Source organism: Agelaius phoeniceus, chromosome 3 (genome assembly GCF_051311805.1).
Source record: "Agelaius phoeniceus isolate bAgePho1 chromosome 3, bAgePho1.hap1, whole genome shotgun sequence".
Lineage (NCBI taxonomy): Eukaryota > Metazoa > Chordata > Aves > Passeriformes > Icteridae > Agelaius > Agelaius phoeniceus.
The window spans coordinates 72,008,142-72,028,573 of record NC_135267.1 but is presented as its reverse complement, the minus strand read 5'-3'; the positions used below and the strand labels follow the sequence as shown (position 1 = coordinate 72,028,573).

The window sequence follows — 20,432 nt, the reverse complement described above, 5'->3', positions numbered from 1 at the left end:
ACCGTGGATGCTGCTCTGAGCACTAGCCAGGCACTCCACACTATTAAAAAGAAAGTGTCTCACAAGAGCAAAGACTCCTTTAGCTTGTTTGGGGAGCTGCTAGAGGTCGCCTGGTTCAAACCGCACCCCCAGACAGGCCCCATTTTGAAGTTACAGACTTGAAGGAGGACTTCAACACCTGACATCGGGGTTTCTCCTTGAACTCGTCCTGCACTTTATGAAAGTCAGCCTCCCGCTTCACACTGCGTCACCTTATGCTGCGTGGAAATGTGAATGAATGAATAAATAAGTAAATAATAACAACAAATAGTGGAAGGAATTGCTGTTTTGGGGGTTTCTCACCGCAGGGGGCGGGGAGCAGCGGGGCAAGGAAATCTCTAGAGACTTTTGTGCGGAAAGGGGAATAAACCTCCGCCGCAGCGCAGGGCGGGGGGAGGCTCTCGGGTGGCTTCTCGGAGCGCCAGGGGGGGATTCCACGCGTTACTCGGACACAGGGAACAGCAGCGAGAGAAAGCGCCCGCGTCCCAGCACGAGGCGGCGGGAGCAGCAGGAGGAGGAGGAAGAGGAGGAGGGGGGAGGCCCTTCCTCCCTGCCTGCGTCCCTCCCTCCGCCGCGGTACCTGCGCCGCGCGTCCACGTGAGCGCCACATCAGCGCCGCTCCGCGCCCTCCAAGTCAGCCCGCGGCCACTCGGGGGGCAGCCGCCGGCCGCACTCCCCCTTCCCTTCCCTGTTTCCTTCAGCCCCCGCTCCCCTCAACGGCCCGGCCCGGCCCGGGGCTCAGGCGGCCCCGGCTCGGGAAGATGCTGCAGTCGCTGGCGGGCAGCTCCTGCGTGCGGCTGGTGGAGCAGCACCGCTCCGCCTGGTGCTTCGCGCTGCTGGTGCTGGGCTACCTGCTCTACCTGGTGTTCGGCGCCGTGGTCTTCTCATCGGTAGAGCTACCCTACGAAGACCTGCTGCGCCAGGAGCTGGGCAAGCTGAAGCAGCGCTTCCTGGAGGAGCACGCCTGCCTCTCGGAGCAGCAGCTGGAGCAGTTCCTGGTGCGGGTGCTGGAGGCCAGCAACTACGGCGTCTCGGTGCTCAGCAACGCCTCGGGAAACTGGAACTGGGACTTCACCTCCTCCCTCTTCTTCGCCAGCACCGTCCTCTCCACCACGGGTAAGGCAAAGGCGCTTCTCCCGCTGCCGGAGGCCTTCCGGGGAGGCCCGGACCCCCGAGGGCCCCGCGGCGGCGGCCGGGGCGGTGTGGGGCAGCCGGGGCTGCGGGCCGCGGCCGGGGGCACGGAGCGACCGCCGGCCCCGCGGCCCTGGGCGTGAGGGGGGCTCTGGAGGGAGCCCCCTTCCCAAACTCTCCTGTGCCACAGGCGTGTTTTGTCAGGGTGCATCACCCATCACTGACCCCCCGTGAATTCGGCGCCAAGAGCCAGGCTGCCCATTCCCTCACCCTGAAATCCTTGGCGGTCTCGAAAATCCGGCGAGATGCCCGGTTCTTTCTTTGAACTTTTAAATGCTTCTAGAGGTGACTCCTTTGCGTTCTCCTTTGGTGGTGGTTTTTTTTTTCCTGGCTGATTCTTTCCTGGGGGGGATACACACACAGGGATGAACGGGGATAGGCTGCTAACCCGGTTATATTGAAGTTAAATTTCATTTTCATGTTTTACTGTCAATTTCCATTTAATATTTGCATATAAGTGATTGAAAGATAATGCTGCCTTTCTTCCAGATAGCAGTTTGTATTGGTGTTTTGAAAAACTCGAGGAAACGTTCCTTTGACCATAGTTTCTACAAACACTTATTTTTACAGTAGTTACATTTCACATACCATCACAGTGAACAGCCTTCTAAAGGATGAGTGCAGGCATTTGTGCTGGGAAGCTGGGTTCTGGTGATTTGAATGCAAGTCACTGACACAAATAATAAGGGCTTGTCAAATAAGAAAAGCTTTAAAAAAATCACCCCAAAATTTGTCCAGCCAGAGAGGGCTTTGTGTCTTGGCGGTACATTGATATTGCTATAAAAGATGCACTGTTTCTTTATTTTTTTTTTCCTCCTTGCCTCCAAGTTAGCACTCTTTCTATAATGGGAAATTTAATCAGCTGATACTAATAATGACATTTAATAATTTGCTTACCTGTTCATAAGTTAGTGCTTCCTGAATGATCTCAAACAGGCAGTGCTTGTCCTATAAATAGTTGCCACTGAGCATACAGACTAGGGTTATAAGGAAGTTGTGTTTTTAAAGAATAGGACAGGGTTATGGGTGTCCCCCCCCAACACCTCCCCTCCCCACTTCTTAATTACTAGAGTTTGTAAGAAGAGAGAAAGTTACACACTTAAAGCAGTTAAATGCTTTCAGTGAATAAATTTCCAGGCATTAATCAACATTATAGGAATACTGCTGATGAAAAAAGCATAGAACTGTGATAGTACTTCAGCACCCAAATTTTTTCTTTCGTTTTCTTTCAGTAAAGCTATAAAGCACTTAAAACTTAAGGAGCTGAATTGACCTGCTTTTTTCATCTCTAATCAGTTGTACTGTTAGGTACTATAAAATGTAAATTATTTTGTCCAAGAGCTATTTTTATATTCAAATTAGTTTTTCTGTAGTGTAGTAACTCACATTAAAATAATAATAATAAAAAAGGAATGAAAAAAGGTCCTACTTTTCTTTTAAAGGACTCAGTCAAAAAATGTTCACAGTTGGGACAGTGGGGCTGGGTCTGAGTTGGTAACACCTTACCACTTCCTGCTGATGCACAGCTAAGGATGTTTGGCTTGAGTAGTACTGCTCAGGCAGGGATATCTCTTTCCCACTGCATGTCTGCTGAAGGGCAAGGCATAAGCTGGCCCTGCATGTTTAGCTGGCTTGATCATAGAGACCTTGCCAGGGAAGAAGACTCAATGTACCATTGTCCAAATGGAAAACCTTTTAGAAAATGCCACTTACGTGGCATGTGTGCAGAAAACCCGGAGGTCTGTCATGCATGAGGTGAGTTTTGTTATTTCTGTGAGCTTCATAAACTGAGGTCATCCAGTCATCACTGATGTGGTAGACTAGGCATCAAGTGGTGGTACTTCCTTCTGTGTCTGATAGTCCTTTGACTTGGGCCCTTCTTAACCAAATCCATCTGTTTCTTGTTTTATGCAGTGGCCTTCAGCTGCTCTTAATCCCTATTTAATATAAATTAGAGTTTGTACAAGTAGACAAGTATAAATCCAGACCAGTACAGTACCTCCAATGCTTGTTCAAGTTCTCCCCATAGCACAGGTATTTCTGGTGAGGTGCATTTTTTCCCCTCAATTGACTCTGCACCTGTGCAAGAAATCTTTCAAGTCTCTTGAAATGGTCATTAAAAGCGATGACAAGCACAAGAACCCGATTGGCCACCTCAAACAGTTGTTCAGAAGTGCTAAAACATTGAAAATATGCTGTATTGTTGTAAAGTGTACACCTGAAATGCCCTCCCTTTTCCAAGTACAGTAAGGGCAAAAGCAGAAAAGAGAACCCTGCTACTGGTGGTGCCAGCTGAGGGTTGTTTCTGTGTGTAATTGAAATTCCAGGGAGCAGCTGGATGCTCCGTATGTTCAGCTGACTCTATTTGTCTCTCATATGTAAATAAATGCACACCTACCCCTTGTACAGACGACAAGGCTTCTTTCCTAGCCTTTCAGTTTTCTATATAAAGCACGTGGGGAAGTGTTTAAATTTGGCTACCCTGACTTTTCTTCTTGTTCCCTCCTGTCCTTATTATAGTCTTTGGCTTCTTACTCACTAAAAATCCATGAAGAAAATGATAAAGCCAGTTATGAATTAAAAAAAATCTTAAAGGAGATTGCAGAATAAGGCAAATTGCTACTTGAAAGCAATTAATGTTGCTGTGCACATGGGCTGTCACAGGACTGTCACAAGCTGCCTGAAGGACGGGCAAGCAAAGGGCAGTGAAATGGACTGGTGGTGAGGCTTCAGCAGATTGTAGCAGTGACAGGTAGCAAGTTTCTCTTCTGCCTTTATTCCTCCCTATGCAACTTAAGCAGTTGTGCAGAATGCCATATGAGCAATGTGTAAGGTGAAGCACTTTGGTCATTAAAAATTGACAACTAAACACTAAGAATATACAGTTGTGTGCATTTAAGTAGTATCTGCCTTGGAAATGCCCTGTAATTAATATCTGACACACATCTATGGTCTGCTTGTCTCAGTGCTAGATGCCATCAAATCATTATGCTGAAGCAGTTCTTTCTGGTTGGCTTTGTTGTGGTGCCATCTGTACTAAAGTCTTTTATTTCTAACAATAAAAATGAAATAATTTTTTGCGCTCACCCTTGCAGGTGGTGTTTTCACTCATCTTGGTGTGCTGTCAGTGTCTAACATCTTATCCCATATTGGTACAGTATGGAAATACTGCATTACACGAGTTGTAAGCAGAATGAAGCAACCAAGGAAATTGATACTGGTTGTGTTGACAGATATGAAAAGTACACTGACTTCTGCTTGTTGAAGGAAAGTAGGGAGGGAAAGGAGCTGCCAGTTTAGGAACTTGGGGCCTGTAGTTTTATGTTTGTTTCTGGAAAGAGTCTTCTCAGTGCAAGGATATTCCATGGCATTTTATACAAACGGGCTGTAAGACTTAATCTGACTGTCCAGCTTTGAGTATTTTTGCCTTCATCTGCAAGCCTTGCCACCTACAAGTATGGCTGGAGGTTTTATATAACATTGAGACACCAGAGGGATGCTGAGGAACAGCTGCTTTGTATCCTTCTCTGCTGTGATAGGGTTGGCAAGATACCCATTAGAAGGAAGTGAAGATAGCCTTGTCCTGATGTAGGGATTTGCAGAGGAAAGGTGAGAAGTTGCCTCTTCTACGATGGCAACACATGCTTTAAATTTTTTGATTGAGGTCAGCTGACCTGTCATTTGAACCACAGGAGTTAAGGTAGTGAGAGAGGGGAGGATTGTCTGTATTCAACCACTTCTGAAGCCTGTAACATGATTGTCTGCAAAGTGGTTTGTGAAAGCAGCGTTTTCTCCGAAATTTAGCCTGTACCAATCTCATTGTTGGTGCTGAGCATGGGTGTATTGTGCTGCATTCAGAGACCATCACCCAAGATCCACAATGGGCTGAATTTGGGGTTCTGCTCGCTGTATTTTGAATGGAGTAAGGAGCAGTAGTAATTCAGTAGTTGCAGATAAATGCTGAGCAGAGGCTGCTACTTTGAAAGTGTTTGGTTGAAGGGCTAGTAAAGATACAATATGGCTTTCAGGAAAAGTTTTGCATTCAAGTTATTTAACTGCCAAGCTGTATGAGGAGTTAATGCATCTATAATTTGATTTATAAGGGTGTTCTCTGTTAGATCTAACTCTCATAAGCATTGCTACTGATGATTTGCAAGAGAAACTAAACTATGCCTTTATTTATGACAAGTAGCAGGCTGTGAGGTTGTGATGTACTGCAAAAGAAAGTGCATTCTGTATGAAGAGACCAGGGAAAGAGAAGCCTGCAGTCTGCATAATTTTCTTCATGTTCTTCTCACAAGTGCTTGATTTTCTTGCCTTTCTTCTCCCTCAGGGGAACAGGCCCCACATCCAGTGCATATTTAGTTTGCATTACAGATCTGAACAAATCCATAGAAGATGAGTGAAGGCCATGAAAGCATCACAATGGAGCATTACAAAGACAGCATAAGGTTTGTAGGCTCTTAGAGTAGAGAGGTACATCTTCAGGTGGAAGAAACTACTGGGTTCTCTCAAACCTGTATAGAAAGATGTGAATATAACTTAAGGTAATAAATAATAAATAAGAGGACAGTTTACAGAGGCTTTAGGGAAAACAAGGTTTTCTGTCCCATGCTTGAATTCAATGTAAAATGCTTATGTTATTTTTGCTGCTGTCAGAATATGTGGGCTGTGTCCCTGGTGATGCCTGTATTATCTCATTAATACACACCAAATAAATGTGTTTCATAATTCATACCAAATGTCTGTCTAGAGACCTGACATAAGAGTCTCTGTTGCCTCTTATCTGAAAATATACAAACTTGGTGATGGATTAAACTCAGATCTGTCTCACTGGTAGTCACCCCTGACTCCAGCAGAACACTGAAGCTCCATTGTGCTGTTGCTCTGACTGCAGCACTCATAGATTATTTAAATTGTTGTGATGAATTGCAGCTATTCACCAGGGTAAGGATGCCAAACTTTGGGAACTTTGTTTTTCTTTTAAGAGTTGTTTGTTACTTGGAAATAACATCTACAGGAAAAGGTAATTTGCTGGGGATGATCTCGGAAGCAAAGGGAGGTTGTGCTGTGCTCTGCAACAGAGTGGTTTTTATACAGGAGACATTCTAAGAGCAAAGGTAGGTTGAGAAAGATGCCAGAGGAAAAGGATTACATTCAATAAGCTAACTGTTTGGATCTGAAGCCAAGTGGTTGAAGCCTACAAGGTTTTCTGGGACAAGGTAATCACAGCTACTGGCCCCAAGGCCTCCAGATCAATAGACTGTCCTGGAACCAGGCATCCTACCTCTTGCATTAAGTGCTATAAACACAAAGTCAAAGAGTCATTTTGTCTGCCCGTGTGTCTGCTTTCTTCTCAAGGGAAGTTCCTTCATTCTATACCCATGGAGCAGTTCCAGATTTGCTGCTGTCATATTTTAGTCTGGCCCCAGGGTCAAGATGCTGTCTCCTGGGATGTGGGAGATTTCAGTTGAGTTAGGCATAATGTTATTCTCAGTACAAGGATTTGAACTAGGGTTTTCTAGAACTCCTTAGGAAGAAGAGACAAAAAGACCACCATCTAGGAAAGTTCTGAAAGTTGAGTATGTATGGAGTCATTCTGAGAAAATAGCTTGGATGCTTCTGGTATCTCTGCCTTACAACACAAAATAATGGGAAAGTTCGATGAAATAGTAAAAAAGAAAAAAAAAATCACATTTACAACAAGAAAAGAGGGGACTTGACAACTTAAAAAGCCCAAGCAAACTGAAAAAAACCCCTGAAAACACAAAACCAAGCAAACATACCAAAATACACATACCAAAAATGTGTGATGTGAATATCTCCAAAACCCCTGTATTTTGTCAAAATCCATGTTAATAAACATTTTTGAGAAAGGCATTAGGTTCTGGACTTCAGGACAGAAGGCACTCAGTTACCAGAGATGAGTAACAGAGATCAGCCAGCAGATTGGACACGTTATCTCTTGTATGCCCAGGACAAAGGTCTTGTTTTCTTCTACTGCAGTAAGCAGTGGCAGAGAGGAAATCTGGGTGTCTCCCTGTCTTGTGTTCCAGGCAGGGTGGTAGTTCCTGGTTTCTCATGGGGCTAGAGCAGTCAGCTAAGCCAAAAATCCTGCTTGTGCTTGCTGAAACAAAGGGCGTTGAGTCACTCTAAACCAATATTTGGCCTTCTTTACTGGCCAGTGAGTAGGAAAAACATCTCCTGACAGAAACTGGGGAAGCCATGGATTACCAAGACTGTATTATTGTATTACCAGCACTGCTGGCTGCTGATGGGTGGAATGTCTTTCTTACACACTCTGTCCTCACTTCTGTATCCTCCAATTCCTCTTGCCTTGCTAAATTGCCAATGATGAGGAGGCCCACCAGCAGCTCTCAGCAGGTGAAGGACTGCAACTGCTGCCTCTAGTCCTTCTGTGTTTGGCCTAGGGTCATTCCTCCTGTGCTGAAACACAAACAGTTGAAAGCAAGAGTCATCTCCTGCAAAACTGCCTTTCATTAAACATTTTCTATGTTTCAACCCTTTTGTAAAGCCGGAATTCATATTATTATTCTACCGACATCTCCAAATCAAGTCCTAAGTTAAAAGTCATGTATACTTTCAGAGGAGGATTTCTAAAACTTAACAACCAAATCCTGCAGTTCCTGGCCATTACTTGGTAGGATTTTCACTTTATCTGAATATAATTTTTAAAGGTCTTTTAAACCTGTTGTTTCTCCTGTTTTCATTTATTTGTTGGTTTTGGTTCTTCCCTTGTTTCACTTTGGCCCACTGCATCATCATTTTAAGAATCTGTGGAGTTTTTTAAATAGAGTAACATCATATCTATGGACTAATGTCTATTTTAGTCACTGCTCCTGGTTAATTATAAAGTAGGTTACAAGCTACTAAACCGTATGAAGACAAGAGTATTTCTTGCCCTGTGAAGAAGTAGAAGTTTAGCATTTTGAGGAAAAATTAAGATTCCTATGAGAGTTTTGATGCCTTCAGGATTCAAGAAAAGTAATAAAAAGTTTCTTGGGAATTGGCTACCTAAATACCTAGTGCCTCTCTGGGTCTGACCTCAGCTGCTTGAGAGTTAGGATATTTGTATGGAATTCAACTGATGACCTACAGTAGTTACTGATGGTGACCCAGAAGGTCTAGGAGAAATGTACCAGCCATCTTTTTCATGGAAGAACCTGCCTAAACCTTATACAGATTGTTTTTTATGAGGTCAAAACAGCAATGTGGTTCTGGTTAAGAGCAGCACTAAAAGGAATCAATGGAGCAGAGCTTTTCAAGTGGCTGTGCTTCGCAAAAGTATCCAAGTGCCTCTTGGAAGAACATATGGATTGGAAAGGAAAAGATACACATTCATCTCTGAAAACAGAATGTACCAGCATCCTTGTAGGAAAAGCACATATGAATCCAAGCGGTACACCAGCTGTCACCAGACTCCAAACATTTACTAACTGAGTATTACCATGGTCTGTACTCCAAACTGATTCTGTGCCAGTCACTGCAGCAGCTTTGGAAGCTATCACATCATCTTTGAGGAACCAGGGAAATGCCAGTTGCAGGTTGGGCTGGGAAACAGGTTTTGCCAGTGGAGCAAGCTGGCCCTGTAGTCTTCCAAGTACCCTTTGCTTGTGTGTGAGAAATTGAGACTGTGCCCTGTGACAAAGTTGCATACTATTTAATGCTAGAAACTTTACAGCAGAACTCCATTTTTCTCCTGCAAATTGTGTGTCCAGACTGTTATGATAACAGCAAGTAGAGGCTTTCTGCCTCTAACCACAAATTGAAAACTTCTGGCCTGACCAGAATCTCTGTATAGAATGTTTTCAAGCGTAATTTAATATCATTGCAAGTGCAGGATTGGTGCTATGAGAATGGGGTTTTGTCATATATTTTGTTCCTCATGCATTTCATGTCTGACACATTGAGGTTTTTTTCTGAATATGCTTAAAATAGCTCAAAATTAAATGAAAAGGCTAAAATGAATTTCATTTTCCTTGCAGTATGAGTACCTCCTTCTGTGTCTTTCAATTATTTAAACACTGTTTAATTGACTCAGCTGAATAACCTTAAATTCTTTAACAGTAGCTTCTTCACAGAAGGTTTCTAAGACTAGACCTATAAGTGGGTTTAAGGTAAAAGAGAGACCAACCAGAATTAGATACTGAAATAAAAGGTTAAGACACATCATTGCTCATGTTTGGGTTTTTTTTCCCAATAAGCAGGATGAGAGATGAATTTAGTTATAGAGGCCCCATCTCTGGAAATGTTCAAGGCCAGGTTTGGATGGGGCCCTGAGCAACCTGCTCTAGTGAAAGGTGTCCTGCCCATGGCAGGGGGGGTTGGAGCAAGATGATCTTTAAGGTCCCTTCCAACCCAAACCATTCTATGATTCTATGAAATGCGTACTAAAACTATAATTATTTCCACGTATGAGAAGATTTCTCAGCATTAAGAGGCAAAAGTAATCCTTCAGAAAATCTCAAATGATGCAGCACTGACTGGAATGGGACTTAGGTATGATTTTATTTTAAAGCCTGTATTGAATTTTCTCTTATGTGACACTTGGTCTTCTACTTTCTTTGATATTTTAAAACTATGTGGCACACTATGAACACCTGTTTTGCTCAGTTGAGTGACTGGCAGCCTCAAACATTGCAACATGCAGTACTAGTACCAAAGTCCAGAAGCAAGTTAGAGTAGGTATCCTCTTTTGCTTACAATATAGTTTGAAAAGAAGATGTTACTTCAGAGTCACCAAATGCAAACACAAGGCAAAAATCTGATTTGACCTCTTTCCTGATAGACTGAGACTCTACTGTATGTGGCTTTAAAGTGGAAAAAACCTCATGTTCAGAAAGTAGCAATGTGTCCAGAGATCTGCTAAAAATTAGTTTGGATGTTTAACTCCTGGGGACTTCATTATAGAAGTCCAAACATCTCTCTCCATAGAAAGGGGAAAAAAGCCTTAAAAATTGATCGTTTTATTTAATATGGGAAGGCCTTGGAATCTCTGCTTTGTATGTTAGTCAAAGTAGCTATTTTCCCAGCCGTATGCTGTACAAGAATTGCATAGACCTTTTCCTTTGAAGCCTACAGCCTAAAGGAAATGAGAAAACTGTAAAGCAAACCAAAGAACTTCTATCTCTTGTAGAGTTTTGGAAGCTCTAGGCTGTATGGTTTACTAATGGACAATTAAATTTTAAACACTTCACAGCAGGTCTTGTTACTTATATGTTATATAGGTTGATGGTTGGACTTGGTGATCTTGGAGAGTTTTTCCAACTTTAACAGTTCTATGATCAGTCATTTCCATGGCTGTGTTTTGGTTAGTGTTGGGATGCTGACTGAGCAGTATAGCAAATGGATAGGGCTCAAAGAAGTATAATTGTGTTATTATTTGAAAATGCCAGCTACTGTAAACTCTTAATTGGTGCACAGAAATTAACACAAAATTCTGTAAATCATTTGAGTGATTAGTACTTAGGAATGAATTTCTTTATTGTGAGGATTGTTTAATTTACCTCTGTGCATTTACACATCTGTTGAGAAATCCAGGACTTCAGTTAGGCTCCTGGTCCACTGCTGCAACTCTGGTTGGGTATTCAAGGAACTGTGGACACTACAGGATGCAGCACTGTGTGAATCAACAATTCATGTTGATAAGGAAAAAAACTAAATCCAAGACTAATCTCAGACCTTAGATTTAGGCCTCAGTGTTATGTATTTACATTCTGCCTACCTATAGTGGAAAGATTAGTCTTTAATTTTCAGTTGTATCTTTTAGTGCAGCTCTATGTGGTCAGTGAAGCCACCTGAATGTTCAGGTCAGGTTTTCTAGCTGCCACCTGAGAGTATTTTGTATGCTGCTTCGAGGAAAATGTCATTTATCCTAGGAGTTATTGTTAGCCGTGAATCTCAATCAAAGCAAAAGATGGAAGCTCACTCAACATCTCAAACAGAAGTTTGAGATCCTGGTTTTAACCTTGCATTACAGCATGTCCTTAGATGTCATGAGAAAGATGGTGATAATCTTTCACATTTCTGGATAATGTTTTATCAGTGGATCTTGAAGCTTGTGCATACCAGAAACTGCTTTGCTGATTAGTGCACCACTGTTACGTTCTGTATCTTGAGAGATCAGTGACATTTCTGTATGTATTTTGCTAAAGGATAAGCTAAGACAAAGGAAAAACAATTGTGAAAGACCACGTATGAGCCATTGGTATGGTTGAGAATAGGAACTTGTGTGTTTTGTCTTGCAGTTCTCCATTTCTGCTGCTAGGCTGTGTTCCCATACAGTAAGCTGATCTCCCATCCTGTGGATGCACTTCAGCAGGCTTTTATTTTCTTGCATTTGATGTTCTTTCTTCTTTTCCTTTAGTAATAGCTTTTCTGCTCAGTAATATTAGAGGAAATCACAGCTACTTGAACAGAGTTTTACAGAAGCCACATCAAAGTGTGCAATGCACATTTCTGTATCTTTACTTCAGTGGCGAATCCAGAAATGTTGCCTCTCCCTTCTAGAGAATTGTTCAGTTGTGTACTATGTGTAGAAAACACACTACACACCAGATAATGCTGCCCACATAACTGATCAAATGCCTGAGTAGCCTTTGTGAGAAGGTGGCAGCATTTTCTCTGCTTTAGCATGCTGGATGCCTCTCTTTACCTAGCAAAGGATTTGCTCAGGGCGTTGTAAAACAAAATGGGCTGAGCCTACCTAACAGCTTTGCCAGTGGTAGGAAGATGTTTTGGATCCCTGATTCTCATCCTAGGGTGCAGCCCTGTGCTAGGTCTGTGGCCAACAGGACCACAATGGTAGTCCAAGTCAGTTTATTAGACTGGAAGGAGCATATTCTCTTCCTGCTGGATTAGTTTGCTCTGAGTTACACTATTTGAGCAAACTGCAACCAATACAAGAGGGGGCAGAACCAACAGCAACCTTTTTCCTAGCAGTTACCCTGGGATTGATTAGGCATTTCATGTAGCTATGTGGTAGAAGCACAGAAAGAATCGAAAAAACACAGCCAAATCAACAACAGGCATAAGAAAGGAGCTGGTAACCTAAGAAAGTGTATCCTGTACTGATAATGGATCTGACAATTGCTGGCTGTCCCTTGTAAAGGAGCATTATTTCACACTGGATTAAATGGATTAAAATGTCAGATAGCAAAGCCGAAAGAGTTTTAACTGGACTCCTTTTTGTTAATTCAGATGCCATCATTAAAATATTTCTTTCCGGTGTATTTCAGGTCTGCATATCTTGAGGAGAGCTTCATTTTTTCCTGCTGGGTAACTACTGTCATGTGGTAAATTGAATTGTCTTAGGAGTTAGTAAGGAAGTAATGCAGTCATACCATTGTACCCAGTTTACAAATTCTTATCATTGACAATTACAAGAAACTGGATGTGTTCATGGGACCAAACACTTGCAAAGAAATCTGTCCCTTGTAAAGATGTATTAACTATCAGTTTACTCATTGCTGCTCAGGCTCTTCAGTGCTAGGTCTTTCTTTTGGAATTACCAATAATTTTACATTCCCCTCCCCTTTATGCTGAGGTCTGAGGCGTGCCATGTACAGCACACTGGTTTCCTTACAGAGTCACAGGTTGTGTCAGTCCAGCCTTTCCCATGTTGGTCACTGTTTGCAAATGCAAGTGCTGGCAGGAGGGTGCTGAACATGAAACCTTCAGCACAGAGGATGGCTAAGCATTTCTGATATGTGTGCTACCTTACTGGAAAAGGATTTAAGGACACGGGTCTCAAAATCTTTGGTTGATGTTGATGGTCTTTGACTGACTTGGTGAGTCCAGAGTTGTGATTGGGCAACTGGAGTATTTTTTGATGAATTGTCATACTGATTTAATGTTGCCTGCTTTCATTGTATGCACACCTATCTTACTCTGGCCCTGAGAGGTTAGAATGTATTCCCACTAGGAAAGTCATCCTATAGTTGTAAGAATTTTTGGAATCATCAACTATCCCACCAAGAGGAATTTTTGTAGCAAAGTGAAGTGCATTGTTTTAAAACAAATTGCCATTAGTCTAAACAGACAATACAGGTTTTGAAAACCTCAGAGTATTTAAGTTGCTCTGTCTGTGTCTTTACATTGCTGGCTAAATGTCTTGTATATGTAGTTTACCTTTCTAAATGCTACATTCTTGTTTATTTCTAAATAACTTCTAGATAAGCAAAAACCTCTACATTTCATCTGCTTGTGAACATAAATCGTATGTGCAACCACAGTTCTTTTATTTTCCCTTTATTTAGTGATAGGACATACAGAGCTGTGATTATCCCATTTGTCCTTATTCCAGTGTAACTAATCAAATTTGTGTTTCCCACGATTATTGTTTGCTATGTGGGATGTCTTAAAGATGTAAGTAATTGAATAAGACTAGTGTATCTATAAAATCTGTTTATGGTTCAGTTAACTAGTTCTCACAACAGTTGAAGTATTTCCCCACTGAGTTTTGCAAATTTGTGTTCTATTTTGAGCTTGAAATAGTGAATATATTCAGCTTGACTGTATTCAGACATGAGAGTATCATCAAGCATCATATTTAGGACTGTAATTTAGAGTTTTGAATAAGTTATCTCATGTGAAAAAGTATCTCACTTTGGTCCTTATGTAAGTATTGTCTCATAATTTATTATTCCAGCTGGAACATGCTTGCATGAAAGTGGAGTGTGATGCACTTCAGTTCTGTGTGTTATTAGTTGCTTTAGTGATTTTTTTCCTATTTGTGTTAAATTGTTTTGCTTCTATTTGGCGTTATGTGTTATTAAAATCTTTATGTTTCTGAGAAATAGCTATTGAAACAGAAGATAGTAAAAGGATTTATCCACATTCAAGTACATTATGGTGACTGACTTATATATGAAATATTGAAATATCTTACAAAAATAGGCAAGAACTATGGGTCTTTCTCTGTCAAACAAGGGAGTTGATGCTTGTAATTTCCCTGAGTTCCAGATGTCAAATCAATAACAAGATTAGAAGTAAATATTCCTATTCCCCTGCTGCATCTAGTAGATAACACTTTCTTCCACGTGAGGTTGCATTTTAATGCAAAGATGCTGCTTACAGATTTGATTTTAACTCCAAAGCGTGAAATGGCCTAATTTTTTAATGTTGTGTGATAATTCCTTACTGCCCACAATACAAGTTTCCTTCACTGTTTCATGCTCTGTAATTTCTGATTGTGCAATAAAGCAATCTTTGTTTCAAAGTGGAGGTGGAGAGCCTACTAATTTGCAGCTGGTTGTTTCTTTTTATTTCCAGATGGTAGGAAGAAAAATTGTGGCTCATTTCAATGCGAGAAATTAAGTTTGCAAGACTAGATAGGTATTCTTCAGTAACTGGAAATGTGATTAAAACACTGCAGTAAGTGCCACTGCAACACATTCAAAGCTTTTGACACATCCCAGGGTGCATTTGGGATGGTAACAGGTGTGAATTATAAATTTTTAGAAATCTCTTTTCTAGTGAACTGTACCAGTCTTCAAGCAGAGCACTACAGTGCACAGATGCTGGGTTCAGCAGTAGCACCTGGCACATCCCTGTGGTATACCATGCATACACAAGGTCTTTTAAGTGGTAGAAAGCTGACATAATTGATAGAACTTGAAAACCTGTAACATTAAAATTAGAGGGGCTGTGGAAAGACAAAGTTGCAGCATGGAATGAATCTGTGGTTCCAGACCTTTTCTGTAAAAAGAAAGATCCATCTTCTCTCAGTCTGTTCAGAAAGTGTGTGTCCTCTGAACTTAACTGCCATTTAGATGATAAATGTGTCTTAGCTGCTAAAAGGAATTTTTCCATAGGTGCAGACTTCTGGAATTACAGACAAAATCTGGATGTGTAAAATCTATTGTGTGAGATATACCACTTTTATGCTGCAGTCAAGGTGAAATCCTCATAGTGTTGTTTTACTGCATCAACATGAGAAATGAGAAGATCAATATCGTGGACAAGCTGCTGGCTAAGTCTAATCATTAATGACATTTTACCTCTGCCAAAACATTGTCCATGTTAAGTTCTTTTTGTCCTACTTTGAATATTTCAGGATGTGAACCTCAGGAAGAACTGTAAAAAGGCTTGTACTCTGCCCTGGTTTCAGCTGGGATAGAGTTCATTTTCTCCTTAGTAGCTGGTACAGTGCTCTGTTCTGTATTGACTATGAGAGGAAGGTTGATAACACACTGAAATTTTAGTTGTTGCTCAGTAGTGCTTACCCCAAGTCAAGGACTTTTCAGTTTCCCGTGATCTGCCAGGGAGCAGGTGCACAAGAAGCTGTGAGGGCTCATGGCCAGGGCACCTGACCTAAACTGTCCAAAGGGATATTCCATACCATAGAACATCATGCCCGGTGTATGAAGTGGGGGAAGTTGGCTGGTAGAGACCAATTGCTGCATGGGGATGGCATGGACATCAGCCAGCAGGTGATGAGCAATTGTGTGTGCTTCTTTTGTCTGTCTTGGCTTTTATTCCTTTCATTCTCCTTTTCATTATAATTATTGTCATTATTATATTATTATTGTATTTCGCTAAAATTTATTATCTCAACCTGTAAGTTTTACTTTTTGTTCCTAATTCTCCTCCCCACCATGAGGGAGGAGTGAGCAAACAGCTGTATGGTACCTAGCTGCCACCTGGGATTAAACCACAACAACCCTTTTCAATACCTTGAAGTTGGTATTGAAGTTCTTAGGAAGGTTTTTCCAGAAGTTGTTTCTTTGACTGCTTGTTAATCTTGATGATCAGTGTCTTTGAAAATCCATTAATATGGGAATGCTGCTGCACACACATATCTGAACATTCCAGTGCAAAAATCTCATCTTGTTTTCTAATGTTTCAGAGGACTACAAGTTAAACTTTCCTAATAAAACTCACTCACATGTCTCTTTTAGCAAATACAAGTTTCTGAGACTTAGTTAGTTTGTTCTATTAGGACACCTTAATAATAAAGTAGTCTGTTGGAGCCCCTACTGTGATACAGATTTTTGACCATCTGTTGCCTAGCAGGCAAGTAAACCAATAAAAGAATAATTGGAATTTTCCTGGCTGGATTCTCAGAGTAGCCCTCAGGAAGTCTCACCTTGCTTTTGACCTGTTGGTTGAGTTTTATTCAATTTTGTAATTTTTACTTCTTTCTCCATTGGAAAATGAATCTGAGATAACAGAATTGTTGAAACAAGATAAGAGTTTGTTTATTTATGCTAAATCTTTGCTAGAGGCAGATCTAAAGATGTGATGTTTGTGTTTTGGATAGGTATTTTGAGAAATGTGCTGTTATTAAGAGTTCTCTGGGGGAAAAATAGCCCAACACCAGATGGATCCTGGTTGGATTGCAACTAAACCCTTACAGGATCTTAAATCCAGGATGACACTAAGAGGAACCAATTTCCAGTATAAAGATTCTGAGCTTTAAAAAAAGGAAAAGTGCTGTTAGCTTAAAAAAAAAAAAAGAAAAGAAGAAACACAAACCCAAATGGCAAACCTGGAAATTCATGCATACCTCTTGACTATCATCCGTGATAGAAGTAAAGCCTGAATGCTTTGGCACAGAGGTTTAGCAGACCTCTGCCTGCTGAAGCCACTCACATTTAGTCTTTGCTTCTGCCCTGCAGCTCACTGTGAAGCTCACAGAAGACAGGAAATCTTTAATGACATGTCCAAAAAACATGACTGAAGTTGTCAGGGCTCTGTGGAGCATGGGTCCAGACCACACAGACTGCACGACAGGCTGGAAGTTTAGCATATCCCAACAAAAAGGAGTTTCTCAACAGGCAGTCTGATGGGAGCCATGTAGCTGACAGGCAGGGTTTGAAAATACCTTCTCTTGCAGGGAAAGTGGGAAAGCTTTGCCTGCTGCTGTCTGAGTGCCTGGAGAGCACAAGCTCTTCCTGCAGGGAACATGTTTTTTATACAGGCATATTTACTAGCCCTGGAATGGCAAATGTGCCTCACCTGGAGCCCTGTCTCACACATGGTAGACATCTTTCTGGTGGCAAGGAATGTGTGTTTTCATGTAGGCTCTACTGGAAGGGTGTAACAGTTCCCTTGGCTCGATAATACCCGTTTTGGTCATACATAATCTATCCAGGCAGGATGAGCAAAACCCGGTGTCGGGTGGTGTCAGGAAAGAGTGCTATCATTTTCCAGTTAAAGTTACTGTCTTTTGAGCTATGTTTCCCTCTGATACTTTTGTTGAGAAGAGATAATACTGCACCAAACACTCATAATAATCATCTCAGATGTGGGGGGGAGATACTGATTTTTGTACTTAATCTTATGTCTGCATTTGGTTCCTGTGCAGTGGATTCCATCTGCTGTTATGCTGCTCTAGTAACAAGTCCTTCCTTGTACACACCCCCCCACATCTTAACTGCTGATATGGGAATCACTTCATCATTAGCATCACTGCTGTAGGGTTGTGATGTTTTTCACTTACTTGCTGTGGGCAAATACTGTCTAAAACAGCAGTGAGTGTAAATGGACAAAATAGTACAGCTTGCTGCCATTTGCAATTCCCATCAGACTGTAGGTGTGCCTTTCCTTGCGTGGTGGTGTGAGAGAGACAAGGATGGTCTTTCTGATGACAGAAAATGAGAGTTGGGAAATACTAGCAATTTGTTTGGTTTGGCTCAGAGTTGTATTTAGTTTCCCTTTAATTAACAGAGTGTTCTTGTGCGTTATCAGGTGACCTGGGGTTCAGGTAGCCTCACAGACGTTTAATACTGTTGTTGTTCGTCTTACTGAGCTATGATGGAAATTCAGAAACAATAACTGAAAGTCTTTCCTCCAAAAATCTGGAGCCCATCAGGGAAGTATGGGGAGCTGTGAAATTAAGTCGGTCTGGCATAGCTCTGCTGTGGATTACCATTGGAGGAGCTGATGTTAGGGAAGCACTGAATTCAGCTTCAAATTCTGAAGACAGCTGAAGTCTGCCTATTTCTTGGCCCTCTGCTTGGGTTCAGATCAAGAGTGCGCTGCAGATCATTTCGACTTCCTGCTTTGGTTCACGCTTGTGGAACAGTTTTGGAGTGTGTAGACTGGACTTCTTTCTAATTAAACAACATGAAGCAGTAAAGAGTACCTCAGCTATTATTGGGCTTACAGTACTTGTGAACAGAGTAGAGCAAATCTGAAGTAAACCCTGGCTTCCCTAAATATAATCTTGAATTTAGGTACATGCTACCAAGTGTTCTGCACTATGGATCAACACTTACTGTGCTACAATACTAATGTTAACAAGGTGATCATGCAAATTTTTTTGTTCCTTTTTTTCTTTTTTCCTGTGCCTATACTTTGCATTCCAGTGGTCAAAATAATTGATTTTGGGCAGGAATTTGCAGATATCTGATCTCTTAAGTAATATGATCAAATACTGCTTTTTTTCATGACATTCAGATATAAGATCTAAGCTCCTGTTGCAACCAAACTATTTTCATGTTTTAAAGTTTTGCTCACAAGCCCAATACAAAAACATTTTCTTTATCATGGCATCTTACAGTTTCTCCTGCTGCCTTGCTGGTATGTGAAGAGTATCAAGATGATCATGTTTTGAATAGTAAATTACCATCTATAAATATGTAGTGTCCAGGAATCCTCCTGCACTGACTGCAGATTTTCTCTTGCTGATTGAAATGACAGCATGTATCTCTCTAGAAAAATGTAAATGATCTTACAATAGCAAAAAAGATACAGGACTTCTTGTTGTAAATAAATGGTTCAGTAATTTTTCTCTAGTTAAGAAAATTATTGATACATAATGTATGGCCTTATTCTGATCCTACTTCTTTGACTCATTTGAAAAGACTTAAAGCACTTTCAGTTTTCATTGCATAATTAATAGGGGCACGTGAGCCAGCAGCACGCCCAGATGGCAGAGAGGGCTGATGTTATCCTGGGCTGCACCAGGAGTGCTGCCAGCAGGCTGAGAGAGATGATCCTTCCCCTCTACTCAGCACTGGTGAGGCCACTCCTGAAGGGCTGGCTCCCGTTCTGCACTCCCCCCCCCTCCAAAAAAAAAAAAAATAAAACCCATGGAGCTACTGGAGAGTCCACCCAAGAGCTACTAAGGGATGAAGGGACTGGAGTGGAGCATCTCTCCTGTGAGGGTTGGGAGAGACTGGGACTGCTGAGCCTGGAGAAGAAGGGTTTTGTGGGGAGCTGACCAGTGTATATGCAGGTGGCATATGGATGCTGCTGTGTTGCACACTGCCCCTGTCAGATCATTCTTTTCCACCTTTCCATTCATGTTCGCTGGCTGGCTAGTATTTGTTTACTTAAGCTGAACATTTGGAGGACAAGGAAATATTTTCATTCTGCTTTGGTAGCACAGTAAGTATTAAATAACTGAATTATTACAGGATACAAAAAAATACTTTCACATTTGTTTTAGTTTAGTTTTAAATACTTACATGTTAAATTCTATGGGCTTACTACATTTATCTAAAAATCATATATACACAAATTATTTGCTTAATTTTTAATGTATTTTTATATGGGTAATTATTTTCCACCAGAAGTGCCACTCTGTTCAAAGGTCCAAGTCAATGAGAACCTTTGTTGTCTCTTCATGTAGGACTCCCCAGGAAGTCAGAGGTGGGATGGGCTTATTGCACGAAGGCTTTTCAGGCAACTATGAACATACTCAGTAGGAAATTGGAAGTATTACTATTCTTGCTTCCAGCATAATATTTTGGGGTTTTTTATTATTATTACTGATCACCATGATTTCTGAATGAATGTCCATACACAGTAAACCCATTTTCACACCAGTTTTTTAAGCCAACGCAAAATGTATAAGAACAGGAAGTGAACATCAGTGGTTTGCTAGCACTGGTACAAATCCACAGGCAGTTTAAACAATGCCAAGCATAAGACTGTAGAGCAACCTGTTCTTTTTCATGTTAATATGAATAAAGTGTGAAAGTATTCCTTGTCCTCATACAAACATTCTCCCCAGTTTGATTCATTAGCATCCTCCTTTCCCAGCATCTGTGGATGGAGTTTCTTTGGGTAGGTGAAATATGGCTTCTTGTGCAGAAACGGACAAGGCAGATTTTGAATGCTTTGCAAGATAAAAATGTTCTGACATACAGCTGTTCTGGTAGACACTGGTTTTGAAACTGGCTTGGACCACAGAAGCAAATATATCCACACCTTGTTTCTTTGGTTCAGAT

General features: G+C 41.4%; 1 protein-coding gene across 1 annotated transcript in view; it reads left to right on the top strand.

Annotated features, from left to right (window-relative positions):
* The first annotated feature begins 415 nt into the window (after nucleotides 1-415).
* KCNK1 (potassium two pore domain channel subfamily K member 1) overlaps nucleotides 416-20,432 on the top strand; it is a 31,844-nt gene continuing 11,827 nt past the window's right edge. The window contains exon 1 of the mRNA XM_054630345.2: nucleotides 416-1,155. Within this exon, the coding sequence (XP_054486320.1) occupies nucleotides 801-1,155 (355 nt within the window). The 5' untranslated portion in view covers nucleotides 416-800. The remainder of the gene's footprint in view (nucleotides 1,156-20,432) is intronic.